A 26,018-nucleotide genomic window follows, 5' to 3' on the forward strand; every position below is an offset into this window, starting at 1 on the left:
AAACGGTAAATTTGGCAAGCGGAGTCCCAATCCTTAAAATACAGAATATAGTTGAATTTGAAGTACTAAAAGATAATCTTTATCATACCTGGACTCCAAACAATCTGCACAATACCATAGATGCAGAATATATATCGTATAAATGCCATAAGAACGTTTATTTCACTTTTTCCTTTCCCTTTCACTTTATTTAAAACCCGGTCGCGACAAACTGTAGCTTCGCACTGTAGTGTGACCGAATTTTAAGTTTAAAATATACAAGTATACCTTCAAAATTATACTGACTAAACGAGTGTGCTCTTTTAAAAAATATTATTTTGTATATTTTTTACCACAATTTAAAGCATATTGCAATAGCGAGAAAAACATTACTTTCGCATTTAGTTCAAAAATATTTTGATTGCGTACAACTGCTAACATCACCACCTGAGTTAATGTTAAATATAACAGACACTGTTGAAAGCTCACTGCAATTATGTCTGTGCGTCTTTATGCCAAGCAGCTTCTGTCAGCTAGCACATCCCAAGAGCTTAATGCGCCATCTACAGTTGAGTGCGCGTATTACGATATACGTTAAGTTTGAATCTCACTGAAATTTAAAGATTCCACAAAAAAAGAGACAAACGCAATTTGAATTTTATTTGCATTGAACACACAACATGCTTAAAGACTTTATTTATTTATCGATATCGATTTATTGCATTATATTTCTTTTTGTCAACATTTTACTAATGTTTTGTTTTGTTTTATATTTGCATTGTTTTTCGTTCGGTTTTTTTTGTTTGCCAGTGGTTGCTGTTGTTTTGTTTGTTACATTGCTTACTAGCTAATTAATAATTAAAAATTAGTTTCGAAATTGTATGATATTTTGTTGCTCTTGTTGTTGTTGTTGTTGTCATGTTGCTGTTAATTGCTTCATTGAGGTTGTGTGGAATTAAAATACTTTTAAATCTGTTAAAAACAATATGCCAGGTTTTTGTTTTGTTGTGTGATATTTCATATTGTTGTTTATTTTGCGCTAATTCTGTAATTCTATTCTCTTGATTGGCAACATCTTTGGATTAAATGCAATTTACACTTACTAAGGGGACAAAAATTAGTCAGTTACATTTGTGTGTGTAAGTGTGTGTGTGTGTTTTTTTGTTTGTGAAGTTTTGTGGTAAGCGCATTTTGCTCGACTTTGAGTTTCGAATCTGTAAATATATTGCTCTACTTGTATACATATTTCATATATATTTATTTGTTATTTGCATTAATATTATTATATTTTTATTGTTAGTATTGCATGGTAGCTTTCTAGCATTTTAGTTAAATTTCAAACATTTCTGTTGCACTTCCATTTTTTTTTCTGTGACACTCAAAAACAGTTTTGTAAGTTACAAAAATATATTTTGTTTTGTTGTTACGGTTTGTTGTTGTTGTTGTTCTTGTTGTTGTGTTTTGTTGTTGGTATTGTTTAATGTTTTTGGTTTTTTGTTTTTGTTGTAAACTTAAGCACTAAATCCCGAAGAAACAACGCAATAAACGGCCATATATCATCATATCATATCATATGTATGTTGTTACAATATTTTTCTCTTTTTGTTTTCTCTTATTACAATACAAAAGGTACGAAAGGCGCGACAAATTTCGCAGAGTGCGAAATTTACACTAAAAATTGACTTAATTGTGAAAAATTCAAAAAATATATGTACGTATAACGGAACACAAATCCAAAAACTGATTAATTCGATAATGGAAATATACCCGACATTTTTCTTACGCTCTACATTGCAGAATCTATAAAGTGTTGTTTCTTTTGTAATTTATATTTTATTTAATTAAAGTTTCTTTGTTAATCTTTTTCATATTTGTTTATCATATAATAGGAAAACTTGAATCGAAAGCGGCAACTAGCACGAGTATCTTTTAGTTTTTTTTTTTTTTTTTGTGTGTATCTTTTGTTTGTTGAATGCATTTTCCATTATTCTATTTGTTTTAGGATAGAGAGATAGGAGAGATAGCTTTGTGGGGTTTTGTCTCTTAGCAACTAGAGAAGAGCATATCGGGGAGAGAGAACATTCGATTTAGTTATTCGCTCTTCTGCTCTTTCCTCTCTACTCGGCGCGACAGAGCAGCGAGGCGAAGCGAAAGAGTCGCATCCAGCTGAAGAGCTTCGATTCGATGAGATTCTCATCGGCCGTCGACGTGGTCATCGAGACACGTGACGAATTCGATGATTTACTGCTCCGCTTCTGCTGCATGATCCTTGGCGAGCTCATCTTCATGATCGAGTAAGTCGTCTTGACGGCTGTTCTGGGCGCACGCCTCCAACGGGGCGTGGGCAACGGGGGGCACAAGAGTGTGAAAAGCAAACGCACAAGCTGCAAGAAAGAGAAAGAGAAAGAGCAAATGAGTGAGATGAGAGATGAGGATTAGCTTTTGTCAAGTGGCTATCAAACGCTGCTTCAGCACAAAAGCCACTCGATGGCCAAGTTGAGTGCTTGTACAAGAAGCTATAGAGAGGGGGAAGAGACAGAGAGGGGAGGGAGAGAGAGTGGGGAACTTTATGGAGCGTGACATTTGAACGGGCAGATAGAACAAACTGCTGACAGCGTATACGAAAAACTTTGTTAATGCTTTATTGGCTACGCCTCCAACAGACACACACTCACACACCACGCCCCCTTTTACACTCACCCCTGTCACGAGTCAAATACCATCTAACTGACAACGACCTTGTACGTTTCTCGACCCCCCTCTCTTCTCTTCCTCCGTTCAAAAAGTTGCTCCAGTTTTTCAGTGGCCCATCCGAAAAAGCAAGCCAGAAAAAACCGCTTCAATGACAAACTTAACGGTTCGTTACATAGACGCAGATACATACACACACACACACACTTTCACATATACACACATAGCTACCCATTTACAACGAATATGTATCTACATATGTGTGTTGTTTGTGTATCTTGCAGATACAAATATGTGCTTAATTAAATGAAATCCTGTTCAACAACGTTCTACGTCATTTGCAATTATGCAATGCAATCGACAAACTCAACACTCCCCCCTCCCTCTCTCACTCTCTCTATATATCTCCCCCTCTTCCCTCTTCTGAACTGTGTCCCTTTCGTGTCTCTTTTGCCTTGCCCACGCCTTTCTGTCGCCTCGCACACAGCAGCAGCAAATTAATTTCAATTCTCATTTCTGTTTTACAATCTCAGCGCTTTTTTCTTTTTTGTTGTCTACAAAACTGACAACAACAGCAACAGTCTACATATATGTGTCATACTGCAACAACAACAACAATGATGACGATGACAACACCAACAACAACAACAAACAAACAAGAAATGCAACAGCTGAATTTGTATACCACGCGACAACATTTTATTTATGTATTTTCGCTGCTAGTCAACAAAACGAAAAGACGACAAAAACAAAACAAAATTTTTTTATATAATACATACACTGAAATCCATTGAGTTTGCACACATATTGGAGAATTCTTTTGCAGAGAGACATAAGAAATTATTATTATTAGAGATACAGAAAAGTATCTCTTGGTTATTCCGAAGCAGAAAACAATTCAAAAAATAGAATAAATTCAACCGTTGACTAAATCTATATTCATAATCGATAGATAACTAAATAAATTACCTATTCTGTTCATCACGTTTAAATTGAATCTTAAGAGAATAATAAAAATATATATTATTCAAACCATTTCAAAATGTTTAAACATTTTTTAGAAGCTATTTAATAGATATAAGCTATAGAAGCCATTGAAGCTATTTAACGTTTTTTTTTATCTTGTTTAAATTTAATTTTTAAGGAAAGAATAAATATAAGTTTTTCAAAATTTAGATAAAAGTTAACTTGTAAATTAATTGAATATGTATAGTAAATACCTCTTTGGTATTTGAATAAAGAATAATAATAAAATAATTAAAAGCATAGAATAAATTCAACTTTTGACTAACTCACTAAATACATTTTCCACAAGTTTAGATTGATTCTTAAAAATAACATAAAATATGTATTTTACATTTGTAAAATAATAAAAGATACAGAAAATATCACAACGGTTATAACATAGTTAACACTCATACAGTAAAAAGAATAAAAGAAATTCAACTATCGATAACTTACTAATTAACCAATTTTTGTTCAACAAATCTAAATGAAATCTTTTAAGAATAAATATAAGTTTTTTTAACATTTTTGAATATAATGTATGTATATTGTATTAATATAAAGTGAATATTTCAATAAAACAAAAATGAATAAAAAATATATTACAAATTTCAAATATAGAATATAGAAAATGTAATTATTAAATATCACAATTTCTAAAATTTACATTTTTTTTAGATTAAAATGTCAATCTGGTAAATAATAGAATTCCTATTTTTAAGGTATCTTGATTAACGTTAATTTTCTCTATAATAAAGTATCTCAAAATTGAATTATAGAAACTCAAAGAGTATTTTTACTTCGCCTGGCCAAGACAGCTATTTGATGTTGTTCATCTTACTACAACTCTGTTCAAGAGATCATATGGATATAACGGTGTCAACGCCTGCGCATTTTCAATACCCTAAACAAACAACAAGATACTTTACACATTCGCATAATTTAAAAAGAAAGGTAATACAAGCTCATCAACTGACTAATAGTGTTGGAAATTTCCAGATCCATTGAAAGAGTTTGATAAAGTGATGTCATTGTTAAGAGAGAGTATTGAAAAGTCGTATTGGTGTCAGAAACTTAATACAATTCATTTGAATTCACTTGAAATATTTGTTGGCTGCTGCGCTGCAGTAATTTCTTCATTCGTTTTCTGCGCTTGGCATTAGATATTCGGAAAATGGAAATGGCAGAGGGAAAATGGGAATTTCGTTGGTTTCGTGTTGCGCTTTAATCTTTTGATGCGAGCTATGCAGCTGCTGCTGCTGCCCACGCTACCCACGCTCCGTCTTGGTTGGCCCCCATTCTTCATCGCTCCCTTCTACTCCCTCTCTCCCTCTTCCTCTCTCCCGCTCAGCTGCTGTGCTCGTAACTGTCGGGTCTGGCATCTTCTGGCATCGGTTGACACTTTTGTCGGTGCTGCTGCTGTGGCGAACACAACAACAAATGATTAGACTTTTTCTCCAGCTAGGCAGGCGGGGGCGGGGGCGCAGAGCATTTGTTTTATTGCATTGCCGTTAGCAGCGGGGCGTATACGTGATGTTTTTATTACCGTTAAATTAAAAAGAAGACCGCTCGCCTCGTCACTTGGATTGGAATTGGAATTGGAAACGGAGATGCGAGATACTTAACACTTAGCATGGCGCCACACAGACAACCATATTTTCTAGTCCATGATTGGATGTCTAATATATACTAGGCGTATACGTAACCTTTGTGATGCCCGCTGACAACAGTCGTTGTTGTTGTTGTTGTCACATGCTCTCACATTGACCCAGTTGGCAGGCAAGCAATATGCAGTTTGAGCCTGTGCCAAACTCAATTATCAATTTGCGCTTTTCATTCGCATTTCATTTCACCAGCAGCCTCTGCAATTGCCATGCGACGTGCGACACATTCAATTGCCCCCTGCGAGTGCGAAAGAGAAGGTGCTAGAGAGTTTGTTTGAGTGCCAACGAGTTGATATGCTGTTGAGGGCAAACCAGCTGTATATTGAATATATGTGTTGTCTATGTATTTATGCTTGTATATGCCTCTCTCTCTCTATCTGTTCCAATTGCATTTCAAACGCGCTGCTCTTATCAAAAGCGTGCCAGCTGAGCGCGTCTCTGACAGACAGTCAGACATAACCAAACTCATTCACTCTCTCCCTCTCTCTTTCTTACACTTTGTTGACATCCGTCTTGATGGGGCTTCCATATCACTTGTCAAAAGCTGACTGCTACAGTCGTTGTGCCTGTAACTGATCGTGACACAGACAACAGCTGCTTGACACACATACGTAAATATAACAAAGCTGTGTTTAATTTTATATAACGCTTACTGGACTAACTAAATATATAAAACAGCTACAAAATTAAAGTGTTTATTTAATAAATATTAGAAAAAGTCATTAACTATACACCCACTGTGTATATCTATCTATTTTTACAGCCAACTTTACAGTCAAAAAGACTTATCCAAATCTGTCTGCCCGTCTGTCCATAGATATAAACACTCAGAACTGGCAGACTATAAAAGCTAGAACTGCGAAATTTCCAGACAATGTTCACAGTTACACAAAGAGCTTTTTTAGAATGTTGTTTTTGCGTCACCGCACATTTAATTAATTAATATCCGACAAAAGTGTTTGCAGCTAAACGACAGATTACAAAACAAAATCTATGCCCTATATTTCGATGACCATGGCTGCAACAAACATCTAATTGCGGCGCACGCAATATCTACCAAATCAGCTGAACTTGAATGCCTTGACAAAAGCTTTTCCAAGTCAGCCGCTCAAGCGAATCTTGGCGTGATCAGCGTCTGTTGTTGTTTGGGCGCGCCATGAGCTCAGCAGAATGACATCACAGAAGTGTTTGCGACCAGTTTCCAGTTCAACTTGAATTGACAGCTCATAAATATGTACAACGACGTTCAGCTTACTTACAGCTTACAACGATAATCATACGCTGCACGAGACTTTAAAAAAAAAGATACATTTTCAAACTTTAAGTAGCTTTGCGAGATGCGCTTGGGCGGGAAAAGCCCGCATTAATATTCAAAGCAATGCTAATTTCAATATGAGTTGCTGTTGTTGTTGCTTTTGTTGTTATTGTTGTTAGCTGCTTCCATTGTTGTTGCAACTGTAAAAAGCGACGTCTGCGAAAAGTCACACAACAGCTGCAAACAGCAAACTACATGAAACTAAATAGAGATACTAAAATGTATCCGACAGATGCGCCGCATTGTTTTGGCCCAGAATTGCATTGAAGCAGCGCAGGGCAGCAAAAAAACAAGAAAACCGCAAGGCGGCAAGTGCCCTAAAGGGGCAGCCCCTCCCCTTTTTCCCTGCCTCCCACAGCAACAGTTGTAACAGTCTAGTTAACTTTGCAGCTACAAACGAACGAATGTATCTGCAAGTTACTTACAATACCCGTGTAGCTGTATCTTGTTGTCTTTTTCTCTCTCTCTCTCTCTCTCTCTCTCTCTCTCTCTCTCTCTCTCTCTCTGTTCTCTTTTATGTTGCTGTTGTTGCTGTTGACTGACTGACTTTCGAAACGTGTTGTCATGTAAATTAACCGAAAAATGCTATGTACATAGCTGCAGCTATCTTTCAGATAGATAGAGCAAACAAAAAGAACACCGCCAGCCTGAGAAATACAAACATACACAACAACAACATAATGAGCAGTCGACAAGCACAAACTACACAACGACAAACTGTCGCGACAGTCAGAATACAGACAATGCATTCGTCTACCAACTACCAACTACAATGTAGTTTGCTTACAACATGCTGAAAACGCAGTCAGCAAAGTATGCGCATTAAAGCCAAGTCTAAATACCTCGCAAAATTGGCAAGAAATTTCAGATTAACTAGAAATTATTCTTAACTTGCCAGGTGCTGTGACTGCTAAAAGTAATTTAAGCGGAATAAAGAAATTTGTTAAAAATGAAGTGAAATATTGAAAAACAAGTAAGAAAGCTACAGTCGAGTGTGCTGGACTGTAAAATACTTATTTTCAATGAAAGCAAAACAGTACGGTATTATTATTATTATTCTTAAAATATACTACATTAATATACCGCAAAAATACTAAAGTTTATCAAATGCTTAAATTAGTATATTGAATACTAAAAGTAGTGAAAGTTGCCAAAGGCTAAAATTAGTATATTAATACCGTATTTCATTCAAAATATACCATAGTGTGCAAAATATACCAGATTGTCAGCAACTAAGAACTGATTGTTCTAGGAGATTTTTGCTATACAAACATTTTTTTTTAAATAAGTTCTAAAAATTTTATTTGATCGCAACTAAATTTTTAGGAATTAAAACTTACGAATAAAACTCTAGTTTTTATTGTATGTACCAAAAATCGCGTAATAAACAAATTTGTCCAAAAAGAAGTTAGATATTAAAAAATATATATTTAGCAACATGTTTCTCTACTTTATTTGCAAGATTCATGTTGAAAGATTTTATTAAAACTCTATTTAAATATTTTAGTATTGCTCAGAAATTTAATTTAATTTGGACGAAAACTGAGTGCAACCTTTTACAAACTGCATTTTACAGATAATTAAATTATATGCAGCACTTAAAACAAATGGAAAACTTTGCTTTTAAAATTCAATTAAATATTCATTATACCGGAAAATACTGAAGCACAAATAATCAACATATTTAAGAAAATTCGATAAATTTCAGCAATAAAAACAATTTAAATACTTTGCATTTGAAAAATTTAGATAACTGTGCAAATAACCGCAAGCCACAAGTAAAAACTGTGTTATATATTTCTTAATGGCAGAGATAAAAGATTGTTTACAAATAAAGAGATTTTACAGGTTTACAAAAAGAAATAATAAGAAACAAACACATTAATCACAGATGAAAATATTTGGAATGAAATCAACTATATTCGCATCGCATCGCATTTTAATAGCCGGAATAGCATCCTCAACACATTCAAGACACATTTATGAACCAAACAAAAGCAGCCACAGGCAAACAGAAATATTTTACTTGTATTTCAATTTCAATAATAATTTGTTTACCCCTTAAATACTATGTAGTATTTAGAGAAGAGAAGAGAAGAGGAGAAAAAGTCTGCTGACCCATTGTGTATATTTATTCGAATCGTTAGGTAGAACCCAGCCCAACAAACACATTCAGATATAGACAGACAGACCACAACAGGGCAGAGCCATTACTTTGGTCGACGTTGTTCATTTCCTGCTTTGTAAATATTACGCATACGCCGCGTGAAAACTACAAAATGCAAATATTTAATCATTATTGCGCATAAAATGAACGAATGAGCCAAAGCAGCAACAATAATAAACAAAAAAAAACGCACAGAAAATAAAGGAAAAACCAATAATAAATGAAGAAATAGAAAACACGCTGAAAACCTGAAGTTCAAAGTTGGCCACAAGAAATTGCGACGGTCTCGCGCCTCATTAGCGGTATAAAAATAAGAAAAGAAAAAAAAGACCCCCAATCATTTGGTGGTCACTCGTTAGACGTGGCAGGGGTCAAGATGATTACATAATGATGGGAAATGTATTCGACTTTGGTTCGTTGATAAGAAGAGAGCTAAAGCTGTAGCTGTAGCTGGAACTGGAACTAATGGCCTCCATTGAGAAGGCATTTTGTAAACAATTTTTAGCATCATTTGGAGCTCGTTAAACGGCGACGAAAACAAACGTGCCTTAAATTAATTAACACAAAAACAAATAAAATTTGAAATTGAAATCAAAGCGGGAAAAAGAAGAAAAGCCAAAACAGCTCAAGCTGTCAAGTTGTCAGAGCTCAAGTGCTTTCTATCGGAGAGAGAGAGAGCGAAGAGAGCGGGGCAGGTAAACAGAGATGACTGTCAGTTTGTGTTGTTGTTGCTGTTGTTGTTGTTGTTGTGGCCAGAGACCACACACCTGAGCCACACCTCCATCGTTGACCCGAGACCATTTGCATATTTGATCAACTCTCAGCTCACTTTTTGTGGCCCTTTTTTCAGTCAGCTTTTGACCTTTGTGCCGACTCCAATTGCGACGCGAATCGTTATCGATTAACGATTAGCGATAAATGATATATGATTATCGCTTATGTCACGCCAGCAGAAAAGGACGCTCCCATCACAATTTTAATTGCAAACTGAGCGAATTCCATCAGCATTTCACTTCGCATCTCTCGCATTTATTCATTATTTCCATTGTTTTGCCATCGCCGGGTGGCAATTGTAAACAAAAGGCAATTCATTTTTCCAGCTCTCCTCCCTCCTCCCCCACTCAACTGTTTGTTGCTTTAGCTTAATCTGTAAATTTTGCACACACAAACCGAAAATTTATGCGTCTTCACTCCATCTTCATCTTTTATTTTAAGGGAAAACAGCTTCTGCTGCTTCTTCTTTTACTTCTGCTCGTGCGAATCTCATTTATGCGGGGGCCTCCAAAAGGATTTTTGCAGTCGGGTCGGGGTTCAACTTGTCAGCTTTAAGCGGCCTTCATTAATTTTAAGCTAATCGCAATCAGTCAATAGCCAGGCACAACATTTGTTACCAGCTCGCAAATTAGTTAATAAGTCTTTGTTTGTTCCCAGAGAATTTGAATAAGAAAATTTAATTTGAAAACAACTGAATGTTTCTCTATACATAGATCAAAGTAAGATGCAATACATGACCACAAAATTCGAAAAAAAAATCGATAAAATAACTATTAAACAACAAGTTGCTTCAGTCTCAAATTAAATGCAAAGTAAGGCAAAAGAAAATGATTTTACTGCCTTCTGAGTTTAATCAGCATTAATTTACTTTTATAGCTCTTTCTCATATAGAGAAATCTTCAAATTAGTTGACATTAGCTGGCTTTTTCGGCTTTTTAAAACTTTATAAATATTTGACTGTAAACTCCGCTATTAAATCCAACTTAAAAATCTTTTTAAAAGTAAATAAATTTCTTCGTAAATATTCAAAATACACAATTTCCCTAAAGAAAATTTTCAGTTAATCTTATGTTTTTTGACAAAGCAAAGCTACATAAACATTTTACTGTGTACTCCGCCTAGCTAAGCTATAAAATAAAAATTACAAATCTTATGAAAAATAAATAAATTTCTTTGACAATTTTATTTACCTAAACGAAATTTTCTATAGAAGATTTTAAGTTTTTTTTATGTTTCTTGATAATGCAAAACTATATAAATATCTTACTGTAAAAGTTATCTAGCTAAACTATAAAATACAAATTACAAATCTTTTCAAAAATAAATAAATTTCTTAGTAAATATTCAAAATATACGATTTTTTTTCTTAAATACCACTTTTAAGTTTATTTTATGTGTCTTGATAATGCAAAGCAATGTTATGCATGACATTCCCTATTGCATCCTAAACGAAAATAACAATAACAATAAGAAACGTTTGTTTTGAGAAGTGAAGCAACAAAGTCTTATCGGCCAAGTGCTTGCACGCCCCCCTTCGGCCCCGCCCCCAGTTCAGTCAAGAAGCGTAGCGATATAATCAGCTCTTTTGGGTTTCACTCTCACTCTCCATTCTCTAGTTGGTGGGCTGTTTTATTGGACCCTATTTGGGACACAAATATTGATTTCCTCGGGTCCCCATTTGGCTGTAAATGTAACCAAAGGCGATAACACAACGATAAGCATGCGAGTGTATATATGTACATATGTATATATGATTATATCGGGCACTCTGATGTGCACATATTTCGAGCATAGTTATGCTTTTGTTTCGTGGAGCCAAGTGCATTTAACGATATGATAAAAAAAAACAACCAAAGCAACAACAACAAGAACAAAAAGTACGCAGCACATGAAAGATTGGGCAATGTGGTCAGAATTGAAGTTGACCCAAATTCAGGAACAGCTGGCTAAGCATATATAAAACGGGATATTGCAATCTCTCTCTCCCTCTATCTCTCTCTCTCTCGGTCTCTCGATATATAAATGTATATTTATGTACTTTGACTTGAGCTTGCAAATAACGTTCAATTAAATGCTAAATGCCAATAAATTGAATACAATGTGACTGATGTGTTGTGTTGAGATGAGAGTGAATAGCTCAACACACAAGTAGTCTTTATGAGTGCCAGAGTGCGATTGTGAGTGCTCTGCTGGCACACTTAATTAATAATAATTATGCACTTTTAGTGCTGTGGCACATAAAACAAATTAATAACTAAATGATAACCACACTCACTCACATTCACCGCAACTGTTTGTGTCTCAAATTGATGGCTGCTTTGGGGCTGCGATAATGCTCATTGGCCCACATAACACATATACATAAGTGCATAACACATACACACACACACACTCAGATATACGCAGCACATTCATAACAAAAACAATGGAGCCAATGGAGTACATAACGAGCACAATGAAAATAATGCCTTTTAGCCGGGAAAGCAAAGTGAAAGGACATTTTACGTGAGATCCCCCGGAGAGAGAGATAATGTGAGATTAAATTAAGATACTTTTAGCAAGTCTTGTGTGAATCGTGATTGTACATATGTACATTAAAATTCTTGCGAATGTCTACAAGCGCTTATAATTGTAGATATTTATCATAAAGGAAGATTCACAATGGCTTGAAAGACAAATGTGAATTGTTAAAGTTGATTTATCTATATTATTATCTATATTATACTTTTTGTTTCAGAGATATCATCAATAACATCCTTAACATTCAAAGAAAATACCGAATAATCCCTGCCTACTGAAGCGGAATTTAAATTAAGAGAATTTTCATCATATTTTATGTAAACTGTGATTATAATTATAGATTTTAAAAGGCTCTTACCGAGTGTTTGGGAATAAAGATTTTCTTTATATTCTCGAATCGACACTTATATTGAAGCTGATTATTAAATTTTGGTTAACAAATATAAAAACGAATAATAATAAGAACTTATTTAAATAAACCTAAGTTCAAATACTAAAAGACGTAAAAAAGTTTAATTGCAGGGAGATATTTTAATTCTTTGCGTAACTAATATACTGCATAATTTCTTTCAATGCCACAAAACCCATAACCCACTCTGCTCCCATGAATAACTTAATAAATCAAACAGCTCGGAAAAACTGCTATAAAAATTCCACTCGCATAAGCCACAGTGTCGGAAAATATACACATAATACTAGTATTAGCATTAACGTTTAACTGGAAATTGAAAAAGCAGCTCGTAGTGCTGCGATTCTTATTAGTATTAAGACTGGAAAAGCGGGCAAAATTCAAATAGGGTCATAAAAACAAATGAAAAACGAGCTCAGATTTACGGTCGAGTGGAAGGCGAAATATAAACTTGCTTTTATTACGTAAAATGCGTGCCACACTTCCCCACACACACACACACATACACACACAAACAAACGAAGCACCCAAAACACACACACACACACACACAAACGGAAAGAAGACAAGCATTTCGGTTGTAGGATTTCAAGGACACGCGCCAAACCCAAGGACATCAATGAAATGACGCTTGCCTAGCTCTAGGCTTAGAACGCATTACACAACACTCGACGAGCTTAATGAATTTGCGTTGTGTTACGTTACGTTACGTTATCGAACACTGGTTTGTACAGTGACTTACCGCAAAAAGTTAAGTTGGCAGCGACTTTGTAGGCGCTACGCTGACTTGCAGTAAAAAGTAGGCTCTTTACAATTACAGCAGATGTCAATGTGTGTGTGTGTGATAAGAATAAAGTAGAGCAGCTAGCTTTCAACTTTCGTGACTGCTGCTAAACTAACAAATTTTCCGTTCGGTAAATATTGCGTTGACAAAGTATACAATTAATTTGTATTGTTTTTCCTAATTCACACGACGACGCGTAACGCGTAACGAAATTAGTAGCAGCAGCAATAGAGAAACTTTACAACGAACGACAACGAACAGAGAACCTTGCGCCGCGAGCTCAGCTGACTGAATGAAAACGCACATCGCAGCAACGACGCTCCAAAGCAAAGCAGCAGCAGCCTCAACGTAAAAGCAATAACAAAATCAAAAGCAGCAGCAAAGCACGAGAGAGGAGAGAGCGAGTGTGAGAGCGAGAGCACAGCTTGGCGCTCATCAGAATAATAGTGGGAGGCAGCAGAGCAACAAGCAGCAGAGAGAGCGTCACAACAAGCAGGTAAGTCTAATTGTTGTTGTCGTTTTTGTTGCTGCACTCGCATTTGGAGGGGCAATGTAAATATGCATATGTAAGCATGTGGGTGTATATGTGTGTGAGTACTTAACTGTAGTTGAAGTTGCTCGAGAAAAAATTGATGCATATCATTTGATAAGCATTTTGAGCAATTTTTCATTCACATTTCCCACGCTGCTGCTACGAGCTGCGACTGCAACTGCTGCATGGCAAATGTCAAGCACGCTCTCAATATCTCCATCTCGCTTACGCGCACGCTTGCTCTCTTCCCAACATTGTGTGTGTGCGTTGGGGAAATTTGGCAAAAGTAGCATAAAAAGCCAAAGCCAACTAACGACGCTCTGATGCTAGCTATTGCTTCTGCTTCTGCTGCTGCTTATGTAACTTGACGTCGTCGTGGACGACGTCTCAGGCAACGTTGAAGGGCAGTCAGCGACCTCGTTCTAGAAAAATGGCAGCACCAAAGCAGCAGTAGCAGCAAAAGTAGAAGCAGCACACAGGAACAACATAGAACAAGCAAAGAATGCTGCAGACAAAGAATGCTCGACTCTCATATACCAGATAAAAGCAAACTAAAGAAAACTTTGCTACAAGCATTTTCAATTGCCATAAACTAGCATACTTCTTTACTCTATGAGTAGCAGGTATCATAAACATACTGAAACATATACAATAAAAACGTAGGGTTTTTCTATGCAGCCACACTCAACACACACACTGACATACACATACAATCGCACATCACATAGTCCATAACAGCGGGTGATTCTGTGGGTGGTTTTGCCCCACTCACTCCTCTCCCATCTAGTGGTTGGGCGACATCAAAGCCAAAACGAAATTGCGCAACAGCAACAAAAAAGAAAAACCTCCGTGCTCGCCACGTGAGCATTGCAAATGTTGTTTTCTTTTTCAAAAGTTGTTTTGCCTTTTTATTATTTTTCCCTTATTGTTGTCTAGTTGATTAAACCGAAATAACGACAAATCGACCTGAATTCATGTATTGTTTGGCTTTTATGGACTTGCCGCAGTGTAATGCATCTCGCAGACAATAATTTCTTCCTCTTCTGTGATGAACTTTCTTCTTTCTTTCTCTCCATTACGTTCCACAAATGTTAGCTCAAGCGTAATTCAATTCCAAGCGCCATTTATTTATAGTGGTCATCGGTCAGAAGAGGAGCCACAACATCCAGCAGTCTGTGGAAGATTTATGGTTAGCACAAATTGGGTTAGGTCAGTCAGCAACCACATCAGCAGCCGGAGGAGGAGCAGGACACAGCGACAATAGAGCGAGAAAGGGCGAGAATGGGGAGAAACACCTGATGCGAGTCGATTGTGCAAACACACATACAAACTTCGTTTACATATTGTGTGTTTTGCTTCCTGTGTTGTTTGTCTTTGTTTGGCGGCATCTGTTTTGTGCTCGAACGCAAAAGTAAGATGCATGCGTCAAATGCGTTTTAATTGAAAGGAAATGTTCAAAGCACATGCTCAAGGGGCTGCAGGGCTGCTAATTGAATTATGCACATGTGTGTGAATGCATGTGTGTGTGTTTGTGCTTTTCGTTTTACGATATGACCGCAGTCCACTAGTTTGAGTACCGTTAGACGTTGTGCGCCATGTTGTTTTTTTGCGTTTTTATTCCATTTTCATTTGGTTGACCCAATTCCTGTACTATTGCCATCCCTGTCACTTGCACTCATCGCTGACTGCAACGAAAAGAGTGCCAAAAACCGAAAATAAAAAAGAGAGCAACAATAACAAACACAGCAGAGAGGAGAGTGAGCGAGCATTTGTCATCATGTTTGTCATCATCGATACATATTTAATTTAATTTAAGTGGACGCACATGCACATGCACATACACATTTACACTTACGCAGCCATTTATTTGGCAGCAATTAAATTGTCTGTGCACGAGCTGGCGACTTATGAATAGAACAATACACAAATTGAATACGCTATAAATACATTGCATACGCACATACAAATGTAAATATGTACATACATTTGTATGTATTAAATTTGTGTACGATTGTAGTTATGACAGCTGCTTCTATTTTTTGCATGTGAGTAAGCAAAAAAAACACTACATGAAATACTGACTGCTGCAGTTAGCCACGTTTTACACATTTGGTTAGGCACGCACGTAATAACAACAACAACGACGACCCACATTCACACCCACTCTCAGAACTAGGCAATTAACTTGGCAGACTGCGTGGCTCAGGCTCACGACGATATGTCGTGACATAAGAGAGCTAAAAGCGCCATTCAACCACCCACAGACACACACACGCACATATAGGCCATCCCTTTCACACTCGCAGTCGCGTGTCACCAATGTCCTTGAGGCGTGTGCTGAAGGCCAAATGAGCCGAGCCTTTTGTTTTAAAGACAACTATTGGGAAAAAACACTGTAAATTGACTTGGTATCATCATCTCACACTCTCTCCTCTTATTTCTTTCTCATTCAAGGAAAAACATATTCCAGCATGGGAGGCGATGCGGACAATGGCAAAAAGATATTTGTACAGAAATGCGCTCAATGCCACACATACGAATCTGGTGGTAATCACAAGCAAGGGCCAAACCTAGGTGGAATTGTCGGACGTAAATGCGGATCTGCTCCTGGCTACAAATATACGGATGCTAATATCAAGAGAGCTGTCACTTGGACCGACGCCACACTCGATGAATACTTGAAGGATCCCAAAAAATATATTCCCGGTACCAAAATGGTGTTCCCTGGTCTTAAAAAGGCTGAGGATCGGGCGGATTTGATAGCGTTCCTAAAGCGTGGCAAATAGTCAAATATACTATTTTAGATAATTAAATTAGAAGATGCAATACCTTCAAGTGAAACTCTTATATACATAAATAACCATTAATAAATAAAAACTACACTATTTGAATCTAATTTTTAAAATTATCGTAAGGCGGGCACAGCGTTGTATTCAGTTACGTAGCAGTGAGCTTGAGGACGCAACCAAAATAAATATCGATTACTTTAGGTTGCATGCCGCACTTTTAAAATTTAAGGGAATACGACTAATGTCTTGTAATTGCGATATGCATATTTGTATATGATTTCACTACAGCTGACTATTATAAAAAAAAATTTATAGAAAGTTTATAGTAAATACATTCTACAGCAAAAGTTGGATTTAAAATAATTCTCAAATATTGTGAACATTCGACGACCCGTAATATTGTTGCCCAACAGCTAATTAGAATATTCGACTGGATAATGTATCGATAAATGACTGACGATAACGATAGGCTAAGAACACAATATGATACACCAATTGGCATCTGTTGTCTCATTCGCTAGCTAACTGTTCGCAGTAAACGACGGTTTGTGTTCAATGTAAGTAGTATAGCGGGTGTTCAGCAATGACGTAAATATTCAGATGTGTGCAAAATCCCTGAAATATTGATTAAGTGTATTAAAAAGTGAATAGATAGCTTTATCGTTTGTACCTTGGGCTCTATTTTATATAACTAGTGATTGTTCAGTGTAAATACAAAAAAAACGTGCGCAAATTTATTTTTTGGGGGTTGTTTGCGTTACATAAACGTGTGAAGGTGGATGATAGTGTGTGTGTGTATCCCTCTATATGTGTATGTACATATAGGAAACTGATGCAAAGTATGTGTGTGTTATGAAAGGTGCAAAAGTTGGCTGCTAATTGTTACTCATCTGATCTTGCATGATCCACACAATAATTTAGTTTATAAATAATCATATACGTAAACACCCTGCCACATTGACATTGAAAAGAGCGCAAGTCCGATTACATGAGCAAGCAACCAACGCCAAAAAAAAAGTACGATCATATGCTATCTCACTCCCGCTTATTTGCTGTAGAGAAAAAATGGCTCGTTTTCTGAAGAATTTTAATTCGCGCGCCACGTGGTTGTTAGACAAGTTGTGCACTTCCCATAACCATTTTCCGTTTTTTGCAGACCAAAAAAAAAGCAGGTCGTTGATTATGTAAGCAATGTGAAGCTTTCACAAGAACATTGGCCCAATTTCACCTCCCTCTCACACTCACGCATTCGCACCCATTGATAGTTACACAGACACACACGCATACAGCTGCATAAGATGCTGGCCCACTTCCAATGCAATTTTTGTAGAAATAAAAGTGGTCGCAGCAAGGCCGCCACAGCAAGCGAACATTGTCGCTTTTATATAATTTCGCTCTCTAAAAACGCACTCTCTTTAAGAGAGTGTGGGAGAGAATGTGATTTACACTTTACAACAATGTCACATGCAATTTCTGACGTTCAAGTTCGAATAACATTGCACACGCAATGCAAGTTAGTCATAACGTAAGCCGCGCTCAGCCGTTTTTATGCTGACCGCGACAAAGACCCTGAGTCAGATAGAGAGGGAAGGGGAACATTTGTATGGAATTTTTTGCCTGTTGCTGTGCGGCAGCGAACAAAAAATCTTACGTTACGTTGTTGGAGATGGTAAGTGTATGAGTGTGTGTGAGTGGCGAGAGCGCCAACATGTGACCAAATCGTATGAATGTGTGACGTTGTTTGCCGTTGTCTGAAGCGATGAATGAACTCTGAGCAGACGGGCGAAGTGTAGTGTAACGGTAAACTCGAAGCATTAGATAACAGAAATCGCTTCAGCTGCACTACTAATGGGTTGGCACATGCCACCGTTACTTACTCGCTTATCAGTAGTACGAGGAAATTAGAAATAATTTTTTGTTGATAAAATACAAAAAAAAATTGCTCACGCTAGCAAACATCATAATACAAATAAAGTGTGATGCATTTGTTTATGTAACGCTTTTAGCTAATTGTTGATTTTTTTCTCTACGATTTCTTATCTCATTTTCATGGCAATCAGTCGAGTCGGTGTTAACACATCACAAATACAACTTTAATAATGGGCGTTCCAGCTGGTGATGTTGAGAAGGGCAAGAAGCTGTTCGTGCAGCGTTGCGCACAGTGCCACACCGTTGAGGCCGGTGGCAAGCACAAGGTCGGCCCCAACCTGCATGGTCTGATCGGTCGCAAGACCGGCCAGGCGCCCGGCTTCGCCTACACAGATGCCAACAAGGCTAAGGGTATCACCTGGAACGAGGACACACTGTTCGAGTACCTGGAGAACCCCAAGAAATACATCCCCGGCACCAAGATGATCTTCGCCGGTCTGAAGAAGCCCAATGAGCGCGGGGATCTGATTGCCTATCTGAAATCGGCCACCAAGTAAATCTAGACACCACCTTAGCAAACAGGATAATTCTGTATTACGGTCGATATTACCACAACAACAACAAACAAAACAATCTACATAATACATACATATATAAAAAGCAAGAGAAAAATACAGAAACTACAATTATGTTAATTATAAAGTTTAAATAGGACAATTACATTATTTAATTTTATTTTAAAAAGTGTAACGACCACGAGATGAACAACAAAATAATTAAATAACAAAAAACCACAAAAACCAATTGAAGGTCTTATTATTTCAAAGGGAAGAAGCTTTCGAAAAGCGCTGAGAAAGCTTTCAAAGCTTCTTTTACGAGGGGATTACCCGCAAATTCAAAACAGATGCACATTACTTTCAAAAACATTAAATAGTAATATTTATTGTTTCATTTACATGTATTATAATATGTATGTATATTTGTTTTATACATTTGAATAACAGTTGAATGCATTATTTAGTCGTGATTCAAGTTTGAATGATTTTCGCAAAGACTCTTAATAACATTTAATTAAATATTGCATTTTATTTTAATGTTTGTTTTGTTTTCATATATTTTGCTTTAAGAAAAAAGAAATACTTGATAGGTTTTACATGTGCGGCGATGCGAATATATAATACAAATTTTCTATAGACTTTCTTGTAAAAATCGTGAGACAAACTCTGTACAGCTGCGCATAGCACATATATATATAAACAATAATAACAAAAACGTAAGACAATAATATAGCATTTTCTTTTTATATGTATTCTTTCTCATTTGGCTGATCGATCGCGCTCTCTCTTTTTTAAAATATCTCTCTGTGATTCTTTTATGTATCTTTGATTTTAATTTGTTTTTCTACTTGAATTTTTTTCGGAATGCCAACAAAAGAGGAGCAATCTGAAAAGTTTGTTTTTCGTTTCATTCAACATTCTACGGACTTGTTTAAGAACTTAGTTTAAACATTAGGAAAAAAACACATGCGCTTAAATGGTAACAAGAAGAAGAAAACGATAATAATAAATGGGCGTGGAAGGAGACGGGGGGAGTAGGCAGAAACGGAACTAACGATAATGACACGTCCCCGCAACTTTTTATTGTTAGTGTTAAGTTTTTCAGGCGGCTGGCGACCTTGGCTAACGGTTGTACATGGTAGCTGTGCGGTGTTTTTTTGTTTTTGGGGGCGAGGGGCGGTACAGCCTTTAAAGGACTTAAGCCTTGCCAGCAATCGGTGCAGCTCCTTGTTTTTGGGTCTCGTTCTCCTTCTCCAGCTGTTTGCCGAGATATTCCCTTTTTGAGAAAAAGAAGAAAAAGAAAAGCACAGCAAATTTAATTTCACTTTCAAAATGCTTTGCACACAAATTTTGATAGCCTCAACTCTGAATGGCCTCGGAATTGGAATTGGGATTCGTATAGACACGCGTGTGCGTATCGAGCGGCACCTGAGGCATACAGGAGCAATGAGTAGAAGTATTTCCAATGCCATACTAACCAGTTGTGTACCATCAGCTTCTGGACAGCGAGCAGAGCCTCGTAACGCACATTGGGATCCTCATGACCCAAGTGCTGCATGACAATCTGTTTGCCACCCAATTGCTCCAAAACGCTGCAAAGGAAAAACAATAGAAGTAAATAAAAAGTAGCCAAAGAGTTGATGATGAGAACTTACTGCTTGCCGCGGGGATAATGACGCACATACTCTCCGATATCGAAGCAGGCAACGGACAGAATGATCGCATCCTTTGAGGTCTCCAGCAGATGCACCAGAATGCGCAACAGCTCGTAGTTCTTCTCATTCAAACGCTGAGCATTCTCACGCCAGAATTTGGCCGATTTGTGCACCGGCGACCATTCGAGACGTCCGCTGCGCACCTCGGTGGCATACTCATCGAACGAGCTAAGATCCTGCACAGAGTTCTGCAGCTTCTCGCTCAAGTACTCGACATCGGCGGTGATGTCCTCGTCGTCGAAGCGACGCTGCTCCAAAATTGAGAGCTGCTTCAACACCTTGCACTGGACCATGGCAATGCAATGATCCTTGGCCACCGAAGAGTCTTCGGGTTTCTCGATCAGATTGCGGAACACGGCCAGAATGATGCGTGTCACCTTCTCCTTGGCACAATCGCTCAGGATATCGGCCAAAATGGGGATAACACTGAACTTGTTCATCTTGGCGGCCAACAAGGGATTGAAGGTGAGCACCCACAGGCAGAAGATGAGCTGATATTGCACCTATGAATAAGAAATCGAATTTAAATTGATACCAAAGCAATTTACACATTTCAATTTCAAACTCACCTGGAAGTTGACGCGAGTCGACAGAATGCGGATCAACGTACTAATGCCATCGACGCTGACGAACGCAAAGCGATATTCATCCACACGCAGCATCATCTGCAGGCAACGTGCCACCGATTGAATGTATTCGTTGTTCTGTGGATACCAAAAGATACTATTAGTGTGATCCCATAATGCAACTCACGGATGTTTGGCAGGCTTTATGTTTTAGTAGCGAGTTAGTTATGACATTTTGCTTTGCAGTTTTTTTTTTTTTTGTAATTCTTTTGGGTTGTTTTTGATTTCTAATTATACCAACTAATTGTTGCTCGGTCTATGCGTCTACAAACAACAGCAACACAACAGTTACAGTGACTACAACTAAACTACATTGATAAAGAGAGAAAGAAGATAGTGAAAAAATAGATAGAGAAATTACAGTGGAGAAGGAGTGCTCTAATTAACCACGAAAAAAAGAGTGTAGATCAAAATAGGATACGAATTGCAGTTGCAGTGCCCTCCAGAGTAAGTATTGAAGTTAAATTATTTTTGTAGTATGTTCTTTTTTTGGATCGTGTTTTACGTTCACACCGTCACCGTTTACCTTTTACCTTTACCTTTACCACATATTGTAACACAGCGTCGATGCTTCCATTTATTTGCTTTCAAATCAGCTCTGATGATATTTAGTGGGGTTAGTAAACAATTAAACTATTGATTAACGCACACACACACACGCGCTCGAAACAGACACACAGAGATCTTTCATTTTATAAACATTAATTTTGAAATTCATTTATTAAAAAAAATGAGTCTAATCAGGAAGGAAAAAAAAAATTGTTAAAAAAATATTGCAATTCCACTGTGCGGAATAAGCTACATCCTTTGGATAGGAGAGTTTCGTTAACGTTGCTAAATAATTTCATATATTATAAAAAAAAGTATATTGTATCAGTTTCATTAAATGTAGAAAACATTATAATGCATTTAGAGCTCAAATCTTTTGCGAAAAAAAGCTGTGTGGAAAAAGCTGCATCTTTTGGAAAGGAAGAATTCAGTTATCGGACTTTTATCTTACTTAGACATCAGTTATTAGCACTTGTTAAAATGAATACAAGGCGAAACTGGGGTGACTTATATAATGAGGAGCATAAAAGTTAAATACACACATCACGATCGTGATTATAACGTTGACAACTCGCACAAATTATAGTGTGTGATATATTGTATATATATGTATGTGTGTGTGTTTGAGTTTGTCGGGTGTGTGTGTTTGTTTTGGAGTTATTGAGTATTGAGTTTCTTTTTGTTTGTGTTTTGCGAGTGGAGTTTGTTTGTTGGGTGGGTGGGTGAGTGAGAGATTGAGAGAGTTTTGTGTGTGGGCTGCATATTTTGATGGAATACCGGTATAACACATTTGCCATCCTGCTGCTGATCGGACGAGGAGTTGCCAAAGTCACGGTAGGTTTCATTGGCCAGATCGTGGCGTTGCTGCAACATCGCCACGCTGGGACTGTACTGGTTGCCGTGATGATCTTTACCATGCTGCCCATGCGAGTGCACAATGATCGTTTGCGCCCGCTTGGCCAGCTGGGCCATCTCTTGCAAATAGGCAGTGCTCTAAAGACAGTCAATTGGTTTGGTTGGGTTTGGTCAATTGTGTGGTGCGTGGAGAAATGTTCAGCATCCGCAGTGATCGATCGTTCATTACCGTGATCGTGATCGGATCGTGATCGTGATCGGAGTTATATACGGTAGAGTAATATACGATGCGTGTTGTGGTTCATTTTTGGTTTTTTTTTATCAATTTTTTGGACATTTTGTATCGTTGTTTGTTGGGGGGAATATATTTGGATTGTAAATTGTAATTTGTATTATAAATAAAAACAACAAAAAAAAAGAAGAGTACATAAAAATGTAATTCACATAATGTGCAACGGATTTTCAGACTTCACGTAGAACATATATAAATCGGATAACGTAATGATTATTTAAAATATTTATTCATTTATCTCTAATATATAGTTTGTTTTGTGATTTATTTTTATTGTGGTTCCCCACCTCAAAGTGGGGGTAATGCGGTGGTGCGGTGCGGTGCGGTGATTTACATATTTAGAATTTTGAGTATTCGCAAAACAACGGTTATACGAACATCATTGATACGAATTGATTTCGAATTTCTCTTGGTGCGTGTAATTTAATGACAATCTTTTGATTTCAACTAGGGCTGCAGACAGGCAAACTATTTTTGCAATCATTCTCAATCAAACAATCAATCAATCATTGTTGTCTTTTGCCTGTCATAACCATAGTTTTTTTCTTACGGCTCATTTTTAGAGTTTTCGCGCTTCAATTAATTATTATCGGTTTTGAGTTATTATTAGGAGAAGTGTGTAAGTTGAAATTAATATAAAAAAGCAAGCAAAACTAGCAAAGCGTGCTGGTTAAAGAACGTAGTTAAAAATTATTAAAATTGAAAATTATTACTTTAAAACTCGACAACAAATTAGTAACAAATAGCTCAACATTTTGTTTTAATTATCGTTTAGTATAATTTTGATAAATCAAAAGATAAAGAATCGTTGCAGAAAAAGTTAAAGTTTGATCAAAATTAGAAAATAAAGTAAACTATAACTTTCTAGAATGCAAAAAAAAAATAATATTTCAGGGTACATTAATAACAAATTGGGAAACTATGGAATATATATTATTTATATTCGACACCTAGCATATAATTATTTATCCAATCAATTATGTGATTTGAAAATATTAAACTAAAATGAAAATTTGAATTATCAATCCCATGACAGTTCGAGTAAAGTATTATAAATAGAGAAAATACTATCAAAATAAATGTTATTTTCAGGTTTAAGATAAGATTGATATCTTTATACATCAAGACAAAATGCTTATCTAATATCAATTCTAATTATTATAGATATAAATTAACTTTTATAAAAAAATCAATAAATATACTGTCAATGAAGTAATATAAGAATAATAACTTTTATGCTATTATGCAAGACGTATAAATTATACAAAATAAGACTCAAATGAGATATCAATCTATGTATATCAGAAACTAAAGTGCATAAATTGGTAGTGCACGATTCCATCATATTTACAAATTATGTTAAAATGCAAACAGACAACATGCTTTAAGTGCATCCATGTTCAGTAAAATAATTCCATGGTAGGTATGTTGATATTTAGAAACAAATCTTAAACTTTTTTAAATTAGTTTATGGATTACACATATCAATGTAATATTCAAATCTTAAGATAAGAATACATCACTCGATACAGAGACAAAGTTTGTTTTATTCCGTAACGTTTACAGATTAAACATATATCTTAATCCAATATCAACATGCCTAACTCTATATAAAATATATCGTGCTGCATGCTATGTACACTGCGTATAAAGATCCCTCTCAAAGAATCTGTCATTGAGACCTGAGATTCATATGTACAACATAAGCATGCAATTGGAATCGTTTCGAGAGAGGAAAAGAGGACAAACAGCACTAGGTACTTTGTACTTACATTGGTGGCCAACTGATCCTTAAGGAACTGCAAGTAGAAGTTCAGATCCGACTTGGGCATCGTCTCATGGCCCCAGCAGGCGAACTTGGCCAAAATACGCGACGACATGTTGACAATGAAGCCATCCTGACGGTTCAACAGATTCAAGAATGGTCCCCAGACGCATTGCTTCAGCTTGCCAGAGGTTTCGTGGAAAAGATCGACACGGGAGCGATCCTCCTGCAGCAGGTCGTCGAGCAGGACAAGAATATACTGAATGGTCGAGTCCTTGGACAGATGCGACACCAGATTCAACAGGGTCTTCACCACCTGTGTGGAGTTCTGAGTCAAATAGGCGGCACGTGATTTATCCAATGCACTAATCGCTTGATAATCCTCTTGGCTGATCATCTGGGATTGCATGTACGATGCCCAGTTGATGGTGCGCGTGCGAATATCGGCTGCTTGTTGCTGCAACACCGAAGTGGCAGCAATCATATCTGAAATATGCAAAAGGAATGCAAATGAACAAAAGACATTCTTTTTTTATGAGGGGGGTGCTTCGATTTTTCACACACACGCACACAGAGGTCAGATGTTCTTCATTCTGTTTTCGCTTACCAATGTTTTCCTCGGGCAAATAAAGTGCTGTAGTCATTTTGCTGGCTGTTTATTTGCTGTTTGCTATGTTCGAATGTTGCGCGCAGTTTGCACACAAAATAGTTTTTAGCAAAAATATCTATGGAGGGGAAAAGCAAATAGTATATTAGAAAATTACGAGTGTCTTTTCACACAGTAATGCGACAGCACCGAAATTCAGCTGACTGGTCTTGTGACTTATTCGCCGTTTTCGCCGCAACAAAAGGTTGCCACTTGCTGCTGCATGTCAGGTGTTGTCGCGTTGCGTGGTGAATGGCAGATTGTTATTGTAAATATAGTATTTAAAAGTATATGTTTATCGCAGTTACAAAAATGTGGCACAAGAAAAAAAAATATATGTATTCCTTATTAGCAGTTAATTTTATTTAATGAGGCTTGCTAGGGTTTTTGCATTAGTCAAATTAGAATTATTTAGTAAGGCTGTCAAAGAGCTGATTGATATGGCTTTTTTGCAAATAATTCAAATCTTAAATGCCTTCGCAGGAAAATCTATTTTTAATGGAAATTTTATTACA

The 26,018-nt window shown here is 36.8% G+C and overlaps 4 protein-coding genes across 8 annotated transcripts; 2 read left to right on the forward strand and 2 right to left on the reverse strand.

The window, feature by feature from the left end:
• Nucleotides 1–1,906: 1,906 nt before the first annotated feature.
• LOC132795196 (uncharacterized) lies at nt 1,907–13,407 on the reverse strand. The gene is made up of 2 exons (XM_060805767.1): nt 13,267–13,407; nt 1,907–2,363 (listed from the first exon to the last, which is right to left on the reverse strand). Exon 2 carries the CDS (start codon nt 2,265–2,267, stop codon nt 2,097–2,099), a length of 171 nt encoding a protein of 56 aa, XP_060661750.1. The 5' UTR covers nt 2,268–2,363; nt 13,267–13,407; the 3' UTR covers nt 1,907–2,096.
• Nucleotides 13,318–16,731, forward strand: LOC132795183 (cytochrome c-1). 2 transcript variants are annotated; one of them, XM_060805755.1, is made up of 2 exons: nt 13,318–13,438; nt 16,295–16,731. In XM_060805755.1, exon 2 carries the CDS (start codon nt 16,312–16,314, stop codon nt 16,624–16,626), a length of 315 nt encoding a protein of 104 aa, XP_060661738.1. In that variant the 5' UTR covers nt 13,318–13,438; nt 16,295–16,311; the 3' UTR covers nt 16,627–16,731. The 2 variants fall into 2 exon arrangements, with proteins under 2 accessions (XP_060661738.1, XP_060661729.1); XM_060805746.1 differs by having other exon boundaries at nt 13,339–13,804.
• A 355-nt stretch (nt 16,732–17,086) lies between these two features.
• On the forward strand, nt 17,087–19,302 carry LOC132798929 (cytochrome c-2). The gene is made up of 2 exons (XM_060810961.1): nt 17,087–17,186; nt 18,690–19,302. The coding sequence occupies exon 2, from the start codon at nt 18,729–18,731 to the stop codon at nt 19,053–19,055; it is 327 nt and encodes a 108-aa protein (XP_060666944.1). The 5' UTR covers nt 17,087–17,186; nt 18,690–18,728; the 3' UTR covers nt 19,056–19,302.
• A 257-nt stretch (nt 19,303–19,559) lies between these two features.
• LOC132798923 (V-type proton ATPase subunit H) lies at nt 19,560–25,797 on the reverse strand. Of its 4 annotated transcripts, XM_060810953.1 has the most exons (8): nt 25,654–25,797; nt 25,465–25,582; nt 24,865–25,343; nt 22,723–22,938; nt 21,340–21,474; nt 20,711–21,273; nt 20,534–20,647; nt 19,560–20,331 (listed from the first exon to the last, which is right to left on the reverse strand). In XM_060810953.1, the coding sequence occupies exons 2-8, from the start codon at nt 25,499–25,501 to the stop codon at nt 20,253–20,255; spliced, it is 1,623 nt and encodes a 540-aa protein (XP_060666936.1). In that variant the 5' UTR covers nt 25,502–25,582; nt 25,654–25,797; the 3' UTR covers nt 19,560–20,252. The 4 variants fall into 4 exon arrangements, with proteins under 4 accessions (XP_060666936.1, XP_060666935.1, XP_060666938.1 ...); XM_060810952.1 differs by lacking the exon at nt 25,654–25,797 and having other exon boundaries at nt 25,465–25,647; XM_060810954.1 differs by lacking the exons at nt 19,560–20,331; nt 25,654–25,797 and adding an exon at nt 20,356–20,483 and having other exon boundaries at nt 20,545–20,647; nt 25,465–25,647.
• Between the last annotated feature and the right edge of the window lie 221 nt (nt 25,798–26,018).

The sequence above is a fragment of the Drosophila nasuta genome, chromosome 2L (assembly GCF_023558535.2).
Source record: "Drosophila nasuta strain 15112-1781.00 chromosome 2L, ASM2355853v1, whole genome shotgun sequence".
In the NCBI taxonomy this organism is placed as follows: domain Eukaryota; kingdom Metazoa; phylum Arthropoda; class Insecta; order Diptera; family Drosophilidae; genus Drosophila; species Drosophila nasuta.

What these genes read in the sequence shown, in the direction of transcription:
- LOC132795196 (XM_060805767.1), bottom strand. Translation starts at nt 2,267, where the DNA reads ATGAAGATGAGCTCGCCAAGGATCATGCAGCAGAAGCGGAGCAGTAAA.
- LOC132795183 (XM_060805755.1), top strand. Translation starts at nt 16,312, where the DNA reads ATGGGAGGCGATGCGGACAATGGCAAAAAGATATTTGTACAGAAATGC.
- LOC132798929 (XM_060810961.1), top strand. Translation starts at nt 18,729, where the DNA reads ATGGGCGTTCCAGCTGGTGATGTTGAGAAGGGCAAGAAGCTGTTCGTG.
- LOC132798923 (XM_060810953.1), bottom strand. Translation starts at nt 25,501, where the DNA reads ATGACTACAGCACTTTATTTGCCCGAGGAAAACATTG. An exon ending in ATGGCAAATGTGTTATACCG is followed by an intron (nt 21,475 to 22,722) that starts GTATTCCATCAA and finishes TGGTATCCACAG; the next exon opens with AACAACGAATACATTCAATC. An exon ending in CGACTCGCGTCAACTTCCAG is followed by an intron (nt 21,274 to 21,339) that starts GTGAGTTTGAAA and finishes TCTTATTCATAG; the next exon opens with GTGCAATATCAGCTCATCTT.